The following is a 19,783-nucleotide window of genomic DNA, read 5'->3' on the forward strand; positions in this document are numbered from 1 at the left end:
GTTAATTTGAGTTACATTAGATTAGGTCGCGTTGGGTTAAGTTAGGTTAGGTTATGTTAGGTTAGGTTATGGCAGTTTACGTTAGGTTAGGATAGGATAGTATAGGATTGGTAGGCTAGGCTAGGTCAGATTGTCATTTTATATTAGGTTAGATTATGTTAGGTTAGGTTAGGTTATGTCAGTTTACGTTAGGTTAGGATAGGATAGTATAGGATTGGTAGGCTAGGCTAGGTCAGATTGTCATTTTATATTAGGTTAGGTTATGTTCATTTGGGTTAGGTGGGATAAGGTGTGTTAGGTTTGGTTGCGTTAGGTTAGGTAAAGTTTGCAGTGTTTTCAGTTACAATTACAATGAGTTTACATTGAAGTAGAGTAACCAAGTTAATTTAAATTGTATATTTTTGTTCCAGGGATCGTTGATACCGGCTGCGTTTACTAACGGTTATCATTGAGAACCAGGTAAATGTTGTTGTACGTTTACTTTATCTCATAGTATCATTAGTGACATATGGCTCATTACTCATTTGAAGAAGAAATTTTGCAGCATTTTACAATCAAGACAATACAGGTTTTTTAACAAGTTAATGTTTTTTGTTACATAATGTTTGAATGTTAGTAATAAAGTTATTCCTACAATAAAACAAGTTATAATGTGCCTTTTGTTTGTTTCTTCTATGTTTTTAAAATGTGTTTCATTAAATTTGTCATAATATTTAGATTCTTAAGTATTATTTCACAATCCTAATACGTTTTACAATTTGTATATAACTTACTGCTAATGACATGCGTAATAATGGAGTGTATAAAACACCATACTGTAATAAGAAACTCTAGGTTAATTACAGTTTATTAGTTTAATTCTATTAAGTCTGTCATAAAGGGATTTGTCAGTGGATATCTCGTAATATTAAAATCATTCACTCTTAATATGCCAAGAAAATTATTGTTTTAATTAGCAAATTTGTTTTTTAGTTCGAGATTTCTTTAGAAAAGAGATGTAATAATTTATTTATTGAGTCCATCATTGCTTTAACCGTTTATCATTAACATTACCGAATGTTAGTTTGTCAAAGTTCAATGTATATTTCAAGGTATTTTTGGGTGCTTGTACAGTTTTATTTTAAATGGAATTGCGATCAGTGGTCGAGTAACTCTGACGAATGTGGGCTATTAAATACATTTTCTCAGGAAACGTTTATTTTATATCAATAAGGTCACAAGTCTACTTTGCGAATTAGATTTCTCTTTCTGACATTTGGATATGGATGGAATCAATATAAAAGGAACTAACACTAAAACGGAAAAAAATATATAAAATGCTGTTTCCAACCATACTGGTTTATGACACTTTATATGTTTTAATTGGCTACTTGACTTTGAAAAGACTTTGTACTTACAGTGTTTAAGCCTCCCAACTACGTTACCATTCGGTAATAACTGCGGTTTACCAAATAATTAATTTGTGGTTATGTTAGCTCAGAACTTCCAACAGGGATTACTTAACCAATGGTTTGAGTGGTCAAAACATCTCTGGGTTTAAAGAAGAACCCTGAGGAAAAATACCAAATTCCCAAACCTAACTCCAATCTTTGAACAAAGGAAGTTAAAGCATTCGAATTAATTTATCGTAGTGTTAATATTTTCAAAATGCCTGCATAAACAGAAGAAAAAGGAGGAAATATATAATTAAGAGAGAAAACATGCGACAATATGTGCTCTAGTTTCAAAATCAGAACTCTCTTCATTCACTCAACTCTCCCAACATTTAAAGATCCATCATGAAGAAAACGCGATTTTGACCTCTACCAACACGACCTTCTCTGGAGTATTAAGTCAAGCTTGAACAACTGTTTACAGCTCGATACTACGTCCAGGCCTACTACTAAAATATGCTGTAATGCATAACTAGGGACTTCTGTTGAACGATTATAATTACTAATATATGGAATTATAATAAATGGAACTTCTATGTCGGGAACGAAACACATCCACATACATCACGGAACGAACCATATCACGCATGTTCGCTCTGTGGCCACTAGGGCCTGGACTATCGCGGCCATTTTGATGTCAGTGCGTTTCTCTTCTCCGTTTGGTGGCTATCCAAGCGTGTTAGTGACATGTTATTGTCGCTCCTTAAAGTGACTACTCTTTGGCGGGCTATGCATGTATGTTTTGCACGGGGAAAAATTTAATCCTGGATGAAAATTAGTCTTTCTGTGAATTATAATTATAAACTTTCCTTAATTATATTGGGTGCTACCTTACATTCATTTAAAAAATAAATTACCTCAAAACAAATTTTACGTCAAAATCAATAATTGACTTTTTAAAATAAATAATTAACAAATGAAATATGACAATTCCAAACGATAAAACATAACTACAACGACAGATTGAACAATAAATGCTGCGTTTACAAGACATTTAGCAAGATTTTATTCCAGAATCTTTATTTTTTATTTCAGTTATCATAATCTCATAATTTTATTTTAAAAATATAATGACTATGAAAATGAAGTAATTATTTCGGAAGTACAAGATTATAATGGAAATGATACTTACTAAATTATAGAAAATTAACAATAGTAATGAAACTGTATAAATATTTATTGCTTTAATATTTATGTCAGCGATCAGTGTAATATATGAAATGTAAACTCATAGAAGTATAAAACTTAAGTCATTAATAGAAGTATAAAAACTAGCTATGTTAAAGGAATTAGTTTCACATATTGTTTTAAAATAACCATTTAATAATTAGTAAACGTATTTTTTCAAGATATATATGTTCAGGAAGTAATCATTTCTGTCGATCAGTCTCACGGCTACTTTTCCATTTTTTATATTCATTGGTGTGTTTACGTAAAATGATGAGATAAATGTTTATGATGTGAAAAAGTAGGAAGTTGCGAGGTCTTTCCCTAAACTTTAATGTTCACCAATATAAAATATACCTTAATGGACAGAATTTGTCATAATATTTTGTTTTTCTTTCTATAGAAAAGTGGACTGGCGACACTCATAAAAAATACATAGACTTTATATAGATGGACTGATGCCAGGAACTATATATTGTTTGGTGTGAATGTGAAGTTCCTACTGAGTCGAAAAGGAAGGAAGGACGCTAAAGTAGAGAGTTGTAGTAAGTTTTGAAAGAAATCGATTCGGTACTTGATGACGAGTTTTAAATAACAAAATATTAAACAAACACTTCTAAATAATGAATACAGTGAAATGTTTCAACAGTAAAGTTTTTATTGCATTTTTATCAGGTATTTGGATAGAGTAATATTATATTTGTAGAAGTATTTCTTTGCAAAACATAAATTCATACACGACACCAAAGAAGAGAGTGCCTCGTTGTATGACAGTAACACTTTAAGCCTGAAATGGGCATGAACAATCCAAAATGAACACTGAACACAAGGTTACGTAGGAAACAAGATCAGACTGGGTTGTCTTAAGAATTTGTATCAAAACCAAGAATAAATTTTGGTGATAAATTTAGTGAGGAATAGCCAAAAACTCAATGGCAGTCAAAAACCCTCTCGTGATACACAGAGAGAACGTTTTTATTACACTGGTGTTGCAGAACATGTGGACGTTCTTTACATGAAACATTTTCGGAATTTTAATACACATGGAAGGTCGAAATTATCGGCAGAAAATAACACATGTGAACCTAATTATCACTGCAATGATTTAAAGCTGTAAATCTTTGTTGAAGAAAGCACAACATATAAAGAATCCACCCTAAAAGTATATTTTAGGGCTGCATGTTCTAGTGGATCAATTTAACATTCTTAAACTACACATTTTGCTAGGATTAAACCAACTTAAAAAAGTAAGAGTAATATTTAGAAAAGCCGGATTCCTCAAAAACGGTAATTCAGAAAAGATACATTTTAAATTGGTCCCATGATCGCAATGAGATGAACTAATTTTTCAAATGGTATAATGTAAATAAAGCTAATCGTTTCACATTTTTCAATAAATTAAGACCACAAGTGATCATTTCCTTTGTTGGATTGGGCGGTTTCATATACATATAGAACATTTTAACTTAACCTGAAACTTCGTTACATTCTATTGGGCCTTTAATATTACGTTATATTATGTCTGCACTTTAGTCTTAAAATTTCGACTCTTATGTAGGAACACTGTTGAAAAATATATTGGTTATAAAAATGGACAATTTTGGACACTTGCAATTTTGGATATTTTAGTTCTACCGCCTATTTTGGTACCTTCAGGTTTTGCCAGTGTGGATACAACAAAACCATTTTCCATTCAGTTAGCCTAGATCCTTTTAGATCCGTGGATTTTACTAGTATGACATGGACTTATACTAAAAAGTGTTACTTATAAAATATAAGGTGTCTTTTGATCAATGGTTGTGTAGCCCCTGAGGCATGATGTCATTTTCAAAAAACTGTAATTAGCTTCATTAAAATAAAGAGAGTCGATTCAAGGAGATACGTTAGTATCAATTGATTTTTGCGTCTAATGGTTGTTTGGATTCTAACCACAACTAAGTCTTAGGTCAAATGTTAACACAGATTGGTTGTGTAGGTATGCATTTGTAGAAGTCAAATTCCAAACGAAAAGATTAATAGGACACAGTTATAAATAGGATCGGCATCTCTTTTTAATAAAATAAACGGGTATCACGGAGTATCAAAAAAGCCTACACAGAATGTAAACCTTTAACCTTTTGATCCCAAAATCAATTCAGCTCTTCCCTGGATCAAACGGAACGTATATCACAAATTTGTAGCAGATTTTTGAAACCCACTACTTCTTCCACAGACAATAAGTCATAGTATAGGTAATCCTGGAAATACTTCATTGTGGTAACCTGTAAACCATTTGGGTTTTTGAAATCTCTGGATGCTCAAAGTAGAAGATGCCTAGGGCTTCGTCATTCTTTGAGGTGTGGAAATCACCTTCGTGTAGCCAAAGTCTTAGAACAAGCAAAGTAAAAACAGAACGATCCCCTATGTTTCCCAATGTGACTTAAGAAATCATGCAATTTCATAGTTACGATGAAACAAAAACAGACATTTTCAACATCTGCTCGAGTTTTCTGATCAGTCCATGAGAGGAAAGTTCCATACGCAAACATCCGGGAAATAAATTTTACATTATCTATGAAGAACGAAGTAGCTGTGGTTTATCTTGGTCTTCCTTATTATTCCACTCAGGCATTTTACGTGGTATTTTCTATCCAAGTGTTTTTTGTCTTTTGACAAAATACTTTTCTAATCCGGTCTAAACAACTTTTGCTCTCATGCAGTTTAGCAATTCCCTTAATTTTTCAATGATACGGTCGTTCAAAATTTTGAAAATATAGTCTATCCTACTACATTTTCAAGAATGCAGAAATACCATTTGAAAAATCTTCTTGTCCATTGTACATTAAACTTATGTATCAATATATGTATCATCACGACAGCGATGCCAACCGTCTATTCGTGCGTCAGATATTTCCATGGTAAAATAAACACTAAAATAAAATCATAAAATTCTACAGAACGGGTGGTAGTAGCTGTTTGCATAGTGCGACTACAGGTAAATCACCAAGGTGCAAAAAACTCATGACATAGATGGATGTCATAGATATGCTTCTTGCGCAATATTACTGCGGACAACAGAATAAATCAGGAACAATATAAATATGCGTAATATTACGTCCGAAAAGGGGTTAATATCATGTTTATAACAAATATAACAGAACTTTGTATCCAGCACTGTATCTTGATAGCCTAGAAGCCTGTAATCTGTTTGTACTGTAATAAGCGCACAACCTACTTCGTGGACTAGGTAGATGAATTTCCTCTAAGAAAGAAGTCGACCACTAGGCGCATCAATCATGGTGGGAGTCGATTGGGACAGTATCAAAAGGGTTAAAGAATGAAGTAATCTTTTTTCTTGAGGTCACTTTTTTCTCGAAACACAAATCATAAATAATATTATAAATAAATAAATGTTAAAATCATAAATAATATCATATATATATAGTAAATAATATAATCAGTGTCAGGTTACAAGACTTAAAAACTAAAGTCACCATCTCTAATACAAAAGTTGGTCTTTGAATCACATTTAACTGTATTATAATATTAAATGATTTATTTTAAGTGTAATAAGAAAAGGCAGAGCTAAGAAAAATGTAACGTAGCTATGGTGGGAAGAGTTTATTCAATTTGAAGGTTGAATTTAGCTCCAGTTCATTTATCTGTTAGTGCAGCATCTGGAATATCCAGACTCCAAGAGTCAAGTGTGATAGAGTCATATTCCAGATGTTCCACTTATAGGAAGGTTAACTAGAGCTAACTCAACCAACATTCAGAAGAAAAATTTGATCTGAAGAATGAATTATTTAGCTGATATTTTATCCCTTTTGGTACCGTACTACTTCGATCTTCCAGCGAAAATGCCACACCTGCCGATGATCAAATTCTTTCTTAGAATTCTTCTTCTTTTAGAAATTTCATTTCATCTTGAAGATAGTGGACATTGATTCCGCGAAATATGTGGCCCTCAGCTGACTATGAACCAATACGATTTTTCTAGGAGGTCCTGACGATTATCATAATTTTTACCAACATAATTTCTACCTACGATGCATGATCATAACTTGGTGAATGTGCCCGTAGGCTGGTATCTACTTTAAAATGACGTTTGGGTACAACCAGATCAAATGTTTCCACAACCAAAGAGTAACAAACGAGTATGAGAATCGCATAAAGCAAAAACGCTATATTTCTGAAGGTGGAAAGATTACTTTCAACTCACTGCCGGGAAAAAAATCAATGAAGTGAGTTCCGTCATTTACAAAAGTACATTACCGAACAGTAATCACTTAAAAGTGAACACAAAGTACGGAGTCTCTCTTGTGACCGGGAGGTAATTTCAAAATTGATAAATAATAAAGCTGCGGATAAAAGCGGGCCTGAAAGGAGTCGGAATCCGCTTCACATGTGTTTGATTTGTACTTTGTGCAACTGATACAGCCTCTTCCGACCATCACGCATATAAATTAGCCGCTTTGACTGAAGGGGTGGAAAATGGAAATACAGTGAAATTACAGGTGCAAAGCAACCTAGATTAAAACTATAACAAAGGGAATGGAGTAGGTTATTACAAGAAACACAGGCTTTCAAAGGCCCACCTTTCTTTTGTGGGTTTACAGTAACAAGTAATTCTGATTCGCGGAGTGCACCTTCATTCTCCCATTTATATGGCAGTGACTCCATTGTACGTCGGGGGTCAATCTCTTTACCAGCCGAGATACGGACTGTACACCACAGTACTAAACGACTCTTATGTACTCGGCGGACTGACAATCCGTTTCGGTTCGGCTCTTGTACTTCTCCCATTTATATGGCAGTGACTCCATTGTACGTCGGGGGTCAATCTCTTTACCAGCCGAGATACGGACTGTACACCACAGTACTAAACGACTCTTATGTACTGGGCGGACTGACGATCCGTTTCGGTTCGGCTCTTGTGCTTCTCCCATTTATATGGCAGTGACTCCATTGTACGTCGGGGGTCAATCTCTTTACCAGCCGAGATACGGACTGTACACCACAGTACTAAACGACTCTTATGTACTGGGCGGACTGACGATCCGTTTCGGTTCGGCTCTTGTGCTTCTCCCATTTATATGGCAGTGACTCCATTGTACGTCGGGGGTCAATCTCTTTACCAGCCGAGATACGGACTGTACACCACAGTACTAAACGACTCTTATGTACTGGGCGGACTGACGATCCGTTTTGGTTCGGCTCTTGTGCTTCTCCCATTTATATGGCAGTGACTCCATTGTACGTCGGGGGTCAATCTCTTTACCAGCCGAGATACGGACTGTACACCACAGTACTAAACGACTCTTATGTACTGGGCGGACTGACGATCCGTTTCGGTTCGGCTCTTGTGCTTCTCCCATTTATATGGCAGTGACTCCATTGTACGTCGGGGGTCAATCTCTTTACCAGCCGAGATACGGACTGTACACCACAGTACTAAACGACTCTTATGTACTGGGCGGACTGACGATCCGTTTCGGTTCGGCTCTTGTGCTTCTCCCATTTATATGGCAGTGACTCCATTGTACGTCGGGGGTCAATCTCTTTACCAGCCGAGATACGGACTGTACACCACAGTACTAAACGACTCTTATGTACTGGGCGGACTGACGATCCGCTTCAGTTCGGCTCTTGTGCTTCTCCCATTTATATGGCAGTGACTCCATTGTACGTCGGGGGTCAATCTCTTTACCAGCCGAGATACGGACTGTACACCACAGTACTAAACGACTCTTATGTACTGGGCGGACTGACGATCCGTTTCGGTTCGGCTCTTGTGCTTCTCCCATTTATATGGCAGTGACTCCATTGTACGTCGGGGGTCAATCTCTTTACCAGCCGAGATACGGACTGTACACCACAGTACTAAACGACTCTTATGTACTGGGCGGACTGACGATCCGCTTCAGTTCGGCTCTTGTGCTTCTCCCATTTATATGGCAGTGACTCCATTGTACGTCGGGGGTCAATCTCTTTACCAGCCGAGATACGGACTGTACACCACAGTACTAAACGACTCTTATGTACTGGGCGGACTGACGATCCGTTTCGGTTCGGCTCTTGTGCTACAGTTTTGATCCTGAATGATATCGATAATAGCTATAATAGTACTACGAATGTAAATCTACTTATAAACTGATTTAACTGAAGGCATCAGGATTTCCGGACAATTGCCATCGTTCAGTAATAAAAAAACCACAACTGTTCGAGATCCGCAATTCGACCTTTTTCCTGAGCTTCCAGAATGTTGTGATCTAAGATCATTAAAATTAAAAGTTACAATTCCAAACATCTAACAAAAGATGCCACTATAGTCACAATTAACTTTTCTATTGTTCTTTACAATAATAAATAGTGTAAAATATATCAGTATATCTTTATTTCACTAATTTCAGGTACACCTTACGTTGTAGCTTATTCATTTACAGCCGTTAGCTTAAATATTATCAGATATAGGTATATTAAAATTTTGAATGGTAACTGAAACAGTGGCGGACATTTTAACATAGGTATTCCAAAAATTTGAATTACGTCAAAGTTTAGAAAAGAGGTCAAGGAAAACACTTCTTAGAACTACTGAATCTTATTTATTTTTGCCCTATAATGAACTTTCGTAGAAATGTGAAATAAAAGTATAAACTTGTGATAGTTGACTAAAATGTTAATACCGCAAAGTTGCCAAGATGTTTTCTTCGTTAATATAAAAAACAGACACTAAAATTAACTTTTTTGACATAAAATAGTACATATCTAAACAGTAAAATACTGACTCTGTAATAAAACAGCAAAAATCTAAGGAAGACAAAATTTTTTGTTCCTAAAATAACCGTTTAAGGGTTAATAATAAAATAACAAAATTTATTTTCAATTATATATATTTCAAGATTATTTTAAATCCTACACAATTATTGTAATTTATTTATGAATCTAAAAGTGAACTTATCGTCTTTAAAACAGTCAGGATGTAAGTGTATAAAGTTATTTTTTATTTTTTTTTTTATTTTGTAACACATAATTTTACATAATCATGGCCCCACCAAGTCAACATGACTTATCGGTGAGGTCCATAATGAAACTTAAAAAAAGCAAGATACAAAATTACAGTTTCATTAATTATTTGTTTTGATCAGTTTATAGTTCATGCTTTTTCAAGAAAATGTTATATTGCTCTTTGTGTGGCTGTGGTGCTTCTATAACTCCAGATTTTTAAATATTGGCATTTTATATAGCATTAAGGGGATAATACATACATTATTCAGAGTTAATTTATGTCTCTGCGTAATGTCTCTTGGATTTATAATTAGATATAAAATAGAGATAGCTATGATACGTAAACTAATTACTCATAACTAACTTACGTGTTGCTTTTCAATTGGTAGCTCAGTTGACTTTAATAACATATCCTTCAAGAAATACCAAAACGCTCACAGTAGCATAGTGGTAAGTCTGCACTTCTCTATCCGAGAGGACTTTGCAAATGGGTTTTACCGTTTTCCTATAAATCTATTTAGTATGGTAAATACAAATGCCGATATTATTATTAGATTTACGAGACATAATTTGATTACTCATAACTAACTTACGTATTGCTTTTTTTCAATTGGCGGCTCAGACGACCTTAATAACATATCCTTATAAAAATATCAAAACGTTCACAGGAGCATAGTGGTAAGTCTGGTATATATGTAGTCTGGTAAATACAAATGCCACCTGAGTATAAAGATCCCTATTAAAAAACAAAATTATAAATGAGACCGTTGAAATTTTAAACAGTTTTGGGTGGACTTGCCATGTATACCACGGAAACATAGAGCTAAGCGAAATATAAACAAAACACTGCATGATAACTGTATGTTGCTATACTTTTGATTTTCTACGCTATTCCTTGAAATAAAATATTTTTCAGGTTTTGCAAATTCTTCAATAAGATTTTGAACAAATTATAGTTTCGCTATAAAATAAAATTTAGCTACCGGGAAAGATTTACAACATAACCGAGGCTTGCCACTGCAAAGGTCTGCTATTTCCCTATTTGTTTTTATGTGGTGAAATTTTGTGATCGGTGTTTGTGATTACATTATCACGGTGTGAAATAATTTACCAACATTTGTTACTTTTCAAAAAAAAACCCCGCTGAGCTGCTTTAGAAGGACTCGGTGGTTTATCTCATCACTGAGTCGTCCTCCACAGGCAAGTAAACTACTGATCACTGGTTAAATTTCAAAATAAAACAAAAAGTATGGAGATCAAAATTTAAACTACTGTTTTTTAACAGTTTCATCTTCAAAGATTAATAAAGGGTAACCTTAAAAGAATGATAAGTTTGAAACACAATGCCGTATTACGATATATTAGGTAAATTACAGTTTTCAAACTATTGAACTTCTAGTATCGTCATTCTTCACTTTATTCACTGGAATTAATAAATATACTTAAAACATCCTTATTTTGTTACAATAGGATGTTCTCATAAAGCGCGCTTTAAAAGTCGCAAACTAAATGGATTAAAAGTCACTTTTAACTGTACAAATTTAATATAGAATCATACATACTAATCCCTTGTACTAATTTAATATATAATCATACGTATTAATCCCTATAGTGTGGACGCCCGGTAGAGAACCAAATGTTTATTTACTAACGATTTGAAACTTCAGCTAAATTATTTAATTTAGTTATAGTATTCATTCACGGATAGCATATTGTATTCCAAACCTATCTGAATTAACACAGTTCAGTACTTAGGGTGTAAACAATTTTATGCCTGCAGACTGTACGTCAAATCAAGATTAATATGGTATCTCTATCATTGTTGCAGGTGTTCAGACACTTATATTGCAGAGACTATTCTAACTCGTGTTTCTGAGAGTATGCAAAGTCGCCATTGCAGGTGTTCATGACTCAGGTTTCTGAGAGTATGCAAAGTCGCCATTGCAGGTGTTCGTGACTCAGGTTTCTGAGAGTATGCAAAGTCACCATTGCAGGTATTCATGACTCAGGTTTCTGAGAGTATGCAAAGTCGCTATTGCAGGTGTTCGAGACTCGGGGTTTCTGAGAGTATGCAAAGTCGCCATTGCAGGTGTTTGAGACTCGGGGTTTCTGAGAGTATGCTAACTATGCCGTCGTTGCAGGTGTTCGTGACTCAGGTTTCTGAGAGTATGCAAAGTCGCCATTGCAGGTGTTCGAGACTCGGGGTATTTGAGAGTATGCCTACTGTGCCGTCGGTGCAGATGTTCGGACACTCAGGTTTCTGAGAGTGTAGATCAGTCGTTCTAGGTGTTTACACTCTCACGTAAACTCTGTCTTTGGTTGTAGGTATTTGGAAATTCTGGTTTCTGAGAGTGTGCTTACTCGCCAAAGCGGGTGTTCGGACACTCTGGTTTCTGAGAGTGCATCGCAGGTGCTTGGACACACCCAAGTTTTTGAATGTATGCTAACTGTATCCTTGTTGCAGGTGTTTGGACTCTCAGGTTGCTGAGACTGCTGTCGGGTCGTCATCTGATCACCTGTTCTCACTCACTCTCACACCCTGAGACCGTCTTACCACGAGTCCTCTGCTAACCTAATCATAACTAATCATAAGTATACACTGCACTATGTCAGTATATATGATAATATACTTAGCCTTCACCCTGTACAATGAACACCCTTGTCCTATTCTTATGCCCATGTCCCACTTACTCGTAAGTTGTAAAGAACTTTTTAAACCTGCTGCAAACATTAAATTGATTTCGATTGTGGTTCCCTCGAATCCGAATCGGAGTTGTAATTTCGAATCCGGCTTGACCCCAGCCCCGTGTGGACTGGAAAGCGTGTCACAGCACGAAACTCTCGATGTTAGAATACACTGTGTACGACCTAGTTTAATGTTTGTAAGCAACAGTACAATAAATCACATACGTACAGTACCATAATTGTATTTTTAAACAATACTTAACTGGTCATTGTTGTTGTTATGAAATTATTTTAAGTTATAGAAGTGTTTTCAATTGTTAACATTTGACTCAAACATTGTAGCATAAATGAATGTTATTGTTTTTGTTATTATTTTCGTGAGTCTGTTCGATAAGGGTTCAGAGGAAAGAGCCAACATCTAGTGGCCGGAAATCATTCGCTGTTTACAAGTTGATTTCCCTTTTTTCTCGACTGGAACTGTGTTTGCCCACTAAAAGTGTTGTACGGTTCTTGTAGGTTATTGTTACGATCTCGGTTTTTGTTACACGGTTAACGGCTAAATTGATATTTTATATATTTACAGGGTATACTGTTTAATGGTGGAATACAGGAGATTTTTTAATTGTAAAGATATCCCATACGCAGGCTCTTTTATGTCTCGATATGCAAACGACTTTATGGACCAATGCGGTTAGAGAAGAAGTTTATTCCAGTCTTTAAACTGCGATTGTACTTTCGTTCACTGTGTTAAAAGGTAGTCGACATTAGTTCAACTGGTTCCGTTACTTTCATAGCATTGAGTGTATTGTTTCTTTGGATGACATGTTTATAATTGGGTGACACTATAACTATGGTCCCAGTGTGAAATTTTTCCCATCTATACGTCACGTTCCGGGTGTTTGGGTTCAACTGTAACAATGCATGGAACTCGTTTTATTTTGTACTTAATACCAAATCAAACTGTAGACATTGATTTAATAGCAGTATACGACGTTTTGAAAATGCTTTATCAAATCACTGTACCACTTAAATTTGTATTGGGGAAGCTATACATTTACTTGGTTAAAATTTATTTTCTTTCAATTTGAATCGGTTCTGTACGGGAATCTAAAGTGGTTTATAAAACGTTCGCGAAGTTTCCATTGTTATAAAACTGAAAACTGACAGAGCACAAATTGTTCGCCGGGTGCAAAATTAAAGTTCGCCTAATTAAAAGTTATTTACGGGGTGTTTTCTGTTGTCGAGGTGGCAGCCCTTCTTCGTTGCTTGCTCTCATGGGCGGATCACCTCAAGGGCTCTCATTGTGTCGCAGTTCCCCCCCCCCCACCACCCCGCCCACTCGACCGTCGCCACCCACTTTATAAACATACGTCGACCAAGCTTAGTCTTTGTTTTGTAGGCATCTGTCGATTCGAAGGCCTAAATATAAATTTATATGTAAATTGCAATAGAGTGGTGTACGGATGTAGGAATTAGAGTCAGAATAGACCAAAACCATCGAACAATCCGTTGCGACGTATCCGGTCCTCCGCCTGTAAAGTAAGCTAGGGTAGCTAGCGGCGGGTCGGGCACAGGCCTCCGTTCGTTGATTATTTAAACACATGATTTACCTTTTGTAAATAAGTTATAGGAATGGTTGCACTAGTTTCCTTAGATTCGGCATTTATTGAACCGCTGCGCGCCTCTTCATACTCTCTTAGTTCGTTTTGAACTGTAAATATCCACTGTTCTCCCCGAACCAAAATATTACGTATAAATGTAGCTTATAGTGGCCCCCTACTACAGCTGTATCGATATATGATATCGACTCTGAAGACGCTCACTTACCCCACGGATCCGGCACCTACAGCTGTACACGTCTAGAGTGGTCGTGCCGTGTCGTTATTATCGTATATATACACATAACTGGCATACGGAATACTATAACGTGATACTGTACCGTAATATCTCGATAAATGAGCAATAGTCCGGGTTGAATGTGTCGGGTCGAGACGCCGTGTCGGCCAGTAGATTACCTTCGTACCCACCCGTTCCTGCGGTCCACACCCACGCCCCCGTAATATAAGACATACAAAGCAATACTATGTTAACATAGAAATAGATTTTACAAAGCAGTTCATTTTAATGCTTTAACATAAATTATTGGAAGTGATTTTAGATGAAAATGTATTTTGATACTATGGTACTCCGTTCAGTGTTGTAAGTAGGTATCGCACTTTGGTGTGCTCTTGCTCTGTGGACCTGGTTATTTTTGTTCTTCAAAGTGGTGTCGTTTAAATGTTGGCTGGCAGCATTTTAGTCCGACCGTGTACTGATGGTTTATTGCAAAACGGTGCGACCCACCGTTCGCACCTGTATTCGGCCCTGTGCCCTTAATTTCCCCACACGCGTTTTGAGATGCACGATGGATCGGTTCTCCGGAGAAATTGCACTTAGAGAAACATTTTAATAACTCATAAGCGCCGGATATTCAATTCAAGCATCCGATCAATTAACCTGCGCGAGAGGTCCCACCAATTGTCGCCCCTAATGGATTTGCCCTGTTTCTTAAATCACTCGAAAATTGTGTTTCAATTATTCAGCCCGTCAATTCCTTTCGTCCACTTCTTTATCTCGATTTGTTAATTTATTGTGAAAAAAATTTAAATGTGAAATTTTTAAACCACGATTAGTGAACGCCTCCAGATATTTTTAAAACTTTAAAGTTTTTTAGTGATATTCTAAAGACGAAATTTCACTTATTCAACTCAGAAATTCTTTTTGTTTACTTCGTTTTTGGTAATTTATTTAAAACACCACATAAATTGCCACGTTAAGCCCATAATGCGAACTGATTATTTTTATGTACGAATAAAGAAATTAAATAAAATGTTCAGTAATGAAAAATTATACTATTACTAGTAAGCGCTAAAAAATGATTAAGTGTTTCTGTAGTGTTTCAATTGGTGATTCAAAAATTAAGCTTAACAAGCTGTTTCACAACTGCAACAAACAAGGAGAACAATAAATTGGATTGTATGTGAACCCGATTTTGATTAAAAGGCAGCCTTTTCGGCTACGCAATTGTTAAATCCTTTTTAAAAGTTATAGAAATTTGCTTCTAAAAGGCTAAAATATTCAGTGTTCATAAATGTGCCACCCATTTTTAAATTTCCCCACTGGTTGCTTCTGGATTCTAATCTGTTTTTGGAAATCTTTGAAATTGCCGCCAAATTTACGCGGGTTTCTCCTCGAACCCCGCCCAAAACCGTATCAGGTGGCGGACTGGAATGCTGATAGCCGATGGGATGCGTCGTCTTCCAACAGTGGATACGCGGCGACTATCGTGCTGATACCAGCCTGCCGCTTTGCTGAGGAACCCCTCAGAGTCCGTCAGCTTATAACTGTTGTACATATATATCTGTGTCATGCCTGACACACACTGTATCACTTCTTAAGCTATACATATATATATATAAATATAATCATTCTTGAACGGTGGGGCTGATTTGTCTCTTATTGATAGAAAGCGTATAGTAAACATTGTACATATATATTAAAAGCGCATCATTTTTTAAAGCAAAAATGTAAAACTTTCTTTGTATACTTTGTCTACCAAAAATTATTTTTATCTATGAACTGATTGTAAGGTATTAAATTAGATGAAGTACGTATTTAGTAATTTATTTGAATTGTCGATTGTACCATAGTCTGTCCTAGGTTCAGGCCAACCGTCGATAGCTTGTTGTTTTCGGTTATTCACCTTGTGTTATAGGAAAGTCAGTAATAAAATGTAATGTTAATTTTTAATATACAGTGTTATCTTTAATAGACTATATTATTTTTAAGTGATATGTCTTTCAACCCTGGAAAATAAGCGTAGACTTCTCCAATCAAACCTTGACCTGTACTTCAGTTATTCTGGTGAAATAAATGCAAAATTTTACCACCAAATTGTGTTTCTCACAGTTTCTTTATAGTCACCGGAGATTTTGTCAATTACAAGATTTAGAGTTTACTTTCACTTCGGTTTTTAAAAGTTGTGTTCCTATCGTTGCGAGATTTAGTTGTATAGGTTGCGACCTCGAAAGAGGTCGCTTAGTAAGAGTCTATTTATTTTTGCCTCATCAGTTTGGATGGTCAGCATTTCTTCCACCATTTATAGCTAACTTTACAGTAAGATTGTACCAAAGGAAGCAAAAGGAATTAACCTAGCATTTTAGTCTAGAGTACGTTTAGTTTCGTCAGCCTGGTCGGGAGTGTTAACATGTTTAGGATCGTAAGCAAAATTTTAAAAATTAGTGAAACGAATTTTAGTTCCTGTATCAAAATACCAAATGGAAGTATTGGGTTCCTAGCCGTTGTTTCACTATTTTCCAGGATACATTTACTCCATATCAATGAGCCAGAAACTGTTTTACGAAGTTTCATGATATTGTGATACAATTAACTAGCTAGCTTATCTTTCTATGTTATATTTTTGTTGCCGATGATTGTACAAACTCCCAGTAAAGAAGAAAATATTTTTTACAGTTACTTTAGATTTAGATTTGTTTACCCCATTCATTATAGACATAGTTTGTTTATTGTAGCGGACATAATAAATTAACACCCCTTCAATATACGTAGGACGCCATCTTGTATTTTATCGGAGTATATGAAGAAACTGAACATATCACATGTTATAACCCAGTGGGAAATATACAGCAAACAATGGCATTAATTCCGGTATTTTCAAGATCGGTTGGGTTCTCTTCAAAATGTCATCATAACCGAGTAAGCAATAAATAACGTCATATGGTAGTTTAATGAAACACGTCATGATTTCGTATTTTGCAATAAAAACGTTATTTTAAATATTAATTTTCTTTTAATGTCATCACTGATGGTTTATTACTGAATTGATCATTTTTTTGAAAACACCCGTTTTATTATTGCCACTTAAATGAACCAAAAGGATGATAATTTTCAATAGAAGCAGGGAGCCATGAATTTACTGTGTATTTTCCAGTTTATAAATTGTATTCTAATTCTTTTAATCATAATATTTTTAAAAGTCGGACTATTTTTCATATAGCTACCGAACCGTGTTCTGGTTGATGAGTTAGCATGTCAGGACTTGTGAGAACTTAGTTTTTCATTCGTCTGTAAACCCCCCACCCCCCCTCCCATCCACCGAACATGTACGCTTGCTGGTGTCTAATACCATATTCGTCTGACAATATTAATTGATAAAACTAAATTCTATGTAAAAACTGTTGTGTTGGTTATTTTGTTTTTGTAATTTGTATGAAAATATAATCGTTGGCCTTACTATCTGTTTAAATGTTTCTTTTTTGGAGAATTTAATAATAATAATAGGTGTTCTTAAATATAGAGCTCAGTGTAAATTATATAAAGAGAGAAAAAACACAAAAAATATAACTGAAATTGACGTTAACTTAATGTGACATATTGTAAAGTACAGTTAAAGCTTATACTCGTCTCACGTGCACTAAGTGTAGTCCCAGGTAGACCTGTAGGAAGCTTGCAATTGTGGCTGTCCTAGTCCGAGAGTGGTTCACATCTTCGCCGAGGTTTTATCATTTCCACATCCATCAATCGAGTAGTCGGGTTCGAGGTCCAGTCCTGGACCGGACCTCGCGAGTGAGTGAGTTCCGAGCCTTCAGCTGGTCTGAAAAGGGCTTCAAAACGGAAATTCAAAATTTTTTTGGAAAATTCCTCCGATGATTTTCAAAACCTTCTACAGCCACCGATTGTCGAGCTATAGTCTACTGCCCACCCCTCCTCTGTCTAGCTGCTAACGTAGCGGAGTCCTCTTGTTTTACAAATCATATTTCTAAAAAAAAGAACTGTTGTCTATATATTTTTTGAACTATTTTATTATATCAGTATTATAATACCCTACTACGAAGGATGTTAACTTTTTGTTTAGATATGTTTCGGTAACCTTGGAACACCAACTAACTATTTTTTAAGGTTGTGTCAAGCGTAGGTTGAGTTCGAATTGTATTCTCTGAGTTTAGTATGAGTTAGTTTATTATTGAATGTTACTATTGTTATTGTACATTTTGTGAATACTCCGGCAGCGTTTGTGTCGCGGTGTCGACCCGACTGTTTGCCGGCCACGACCCGACGTTCTGATATTTTGTACTTATCTCCAAGATTGAATCGCACACCTGTCAAGTACTACTCACTTGCGGTCGACGAGCCACACAAGCGCTGCCCTCTTATTATTATTACCGTTTTAGATTTTCCTCTACTTTGGACATATTTATGTCATAGACAACTCGAACTAGAATAAACGCTAGCAGTAGATCAGAATATTTTGTTTACGGAAGTCTAACAGCCGATTTTTTTACTTAAAAAGACAAATTTTATGGCTGCATATTGCAATAAAAGAAAGCAATAACCCTATTTGTAATGAAGAAAGCTTTTTGGGGGGTATATTTTGTCTTAAGGGAACTTCCCAGGCGGTCGCCTAACCAGACAAGTCAATAGGTCGTTATAGATGAGCCGAGTGGGATGAATGTTCCACATTTTACAAGTTTTTTATGGACCTACTATATATATTACATGTGCGTGCGGCAGCTCTAGTGTGCGTGTGAATGTGTGCGTCTGTGTGTGAATGTGTGTGTGGCCATTGGTTTATGTGCAAGCTTTATATCAACGCTAATAATAAATATAATAACGTTCTTGACATGTGAGTGTATGTACAGTTAGTACCATTGTACATATTATTATTATGATTATTAATTATTATTATTACTATTACATACAAATTAATTCTATATAAACGTGAAGATGAGGTGAAGTCGGTTGGTGCCGTGTGTCAGTGGCAGAATATAAGAACATTGTTCAATGAAACTTGGTTTTATTTCCCCGACCAACTCTCCTATCCCACCTGACCAGCTCTATTTTTCAATAAGGTATTTCACACGTTCTGTTAACTTTCACAGTGCCAAAATATTATCACTGAACAAAGCTTCAATGAAGCCATCGTGCACATCAGCTTTGATAATGGCATTGCTTTCTCAGTTAAAATCAGTTAAAAGCTTAAACTACACTCATGAAACACAAAATCTTGAAAGTCTATGAAGTATAGTTAATTTTTAACGAGGTAACAAAACGTGGACTCACACTGGTAGAATTCTTATTAACATAACTGAGATGATAAACAACTTACTATAACATTCAGCAGAACACTGTATGAACTGACTTGTGTGGACTGCCGCATGGATCAGATCTAGATCCGTTGCTCTTTCTGTTTACATTTTATGAGTTGCAACTTATGTTTGTGGATAAAGTCTAGACAGGCAAGTGTTTGTGAATATGAATTGGTTTCAACAACTTATAAATAAAAGGCTCAAAAATTGTATAATCCAGTTTAAAAGAGAAAAACATTGTCCTCACATATAAAACTTGGCACTAATTTTAAATGTAATGTGAGATGATCGGCTAAACTCCTCAGTTTACCAGGTAAGTAACATTGGGTAAGTATTATTATTTTGGTGCCATAACTGTATGGTATT

General features: G+C 35.7%; 1 protein-coding gene across 12 annotated transcripts in view; it reads left to right on the top strand.

The window, feature by feature from the left end:
• The window catches only part of LOC124367080 (RNA-binding protein Musashi homolog Rbp6), a 1,248,673-nt gene extending 1,229,555 nt beyond the window's left edge, over window positions 1-19,118 (top strand). For 8 of the 12 annotated variants that reach the window (XM_046823725.1, XM_046823728.1, XM_046823720.1 and 5 more), the window contains 2 exons: window positions 405-459; window positions 12,052-19,118. In XM_046823725.1, coding sequence (XP_046679681.1) covers window positions 405-452 — 48 coding nt within the window. In that variant the 3' untranslated portion in view covers window positions 453-459; window positions 12,052-19,118. The remainder of the gene's footprint in view (window positions 1-404; window positions 460-12,051) is intronic. The other 4 variants (XM_046823721.1, XM_046823727.1, XM_046823732.1 and 1 more) reach the window with 1 other exon arrangement.
• Window positions 19,119-19,783: the final 665 nt, after the last annotated feature.

The sequence above is a fragment of the Homalodisca vitripennis genome, chromosome 8 (assembly GCF_021130785.1).
Source record: "Homalodisca vitripennis isolate AUS2020 chromosome 8, UT_GWSS_2.1, whole genome shotgun sequence".
Taxonomy (NCBI): domain Eukaryota; kingdom Metazoa; phylum Arthropoda; class Insecta; order Hemiptera; family Cicadellidae; genus Homalodisca; species Homalodisca vitripennis.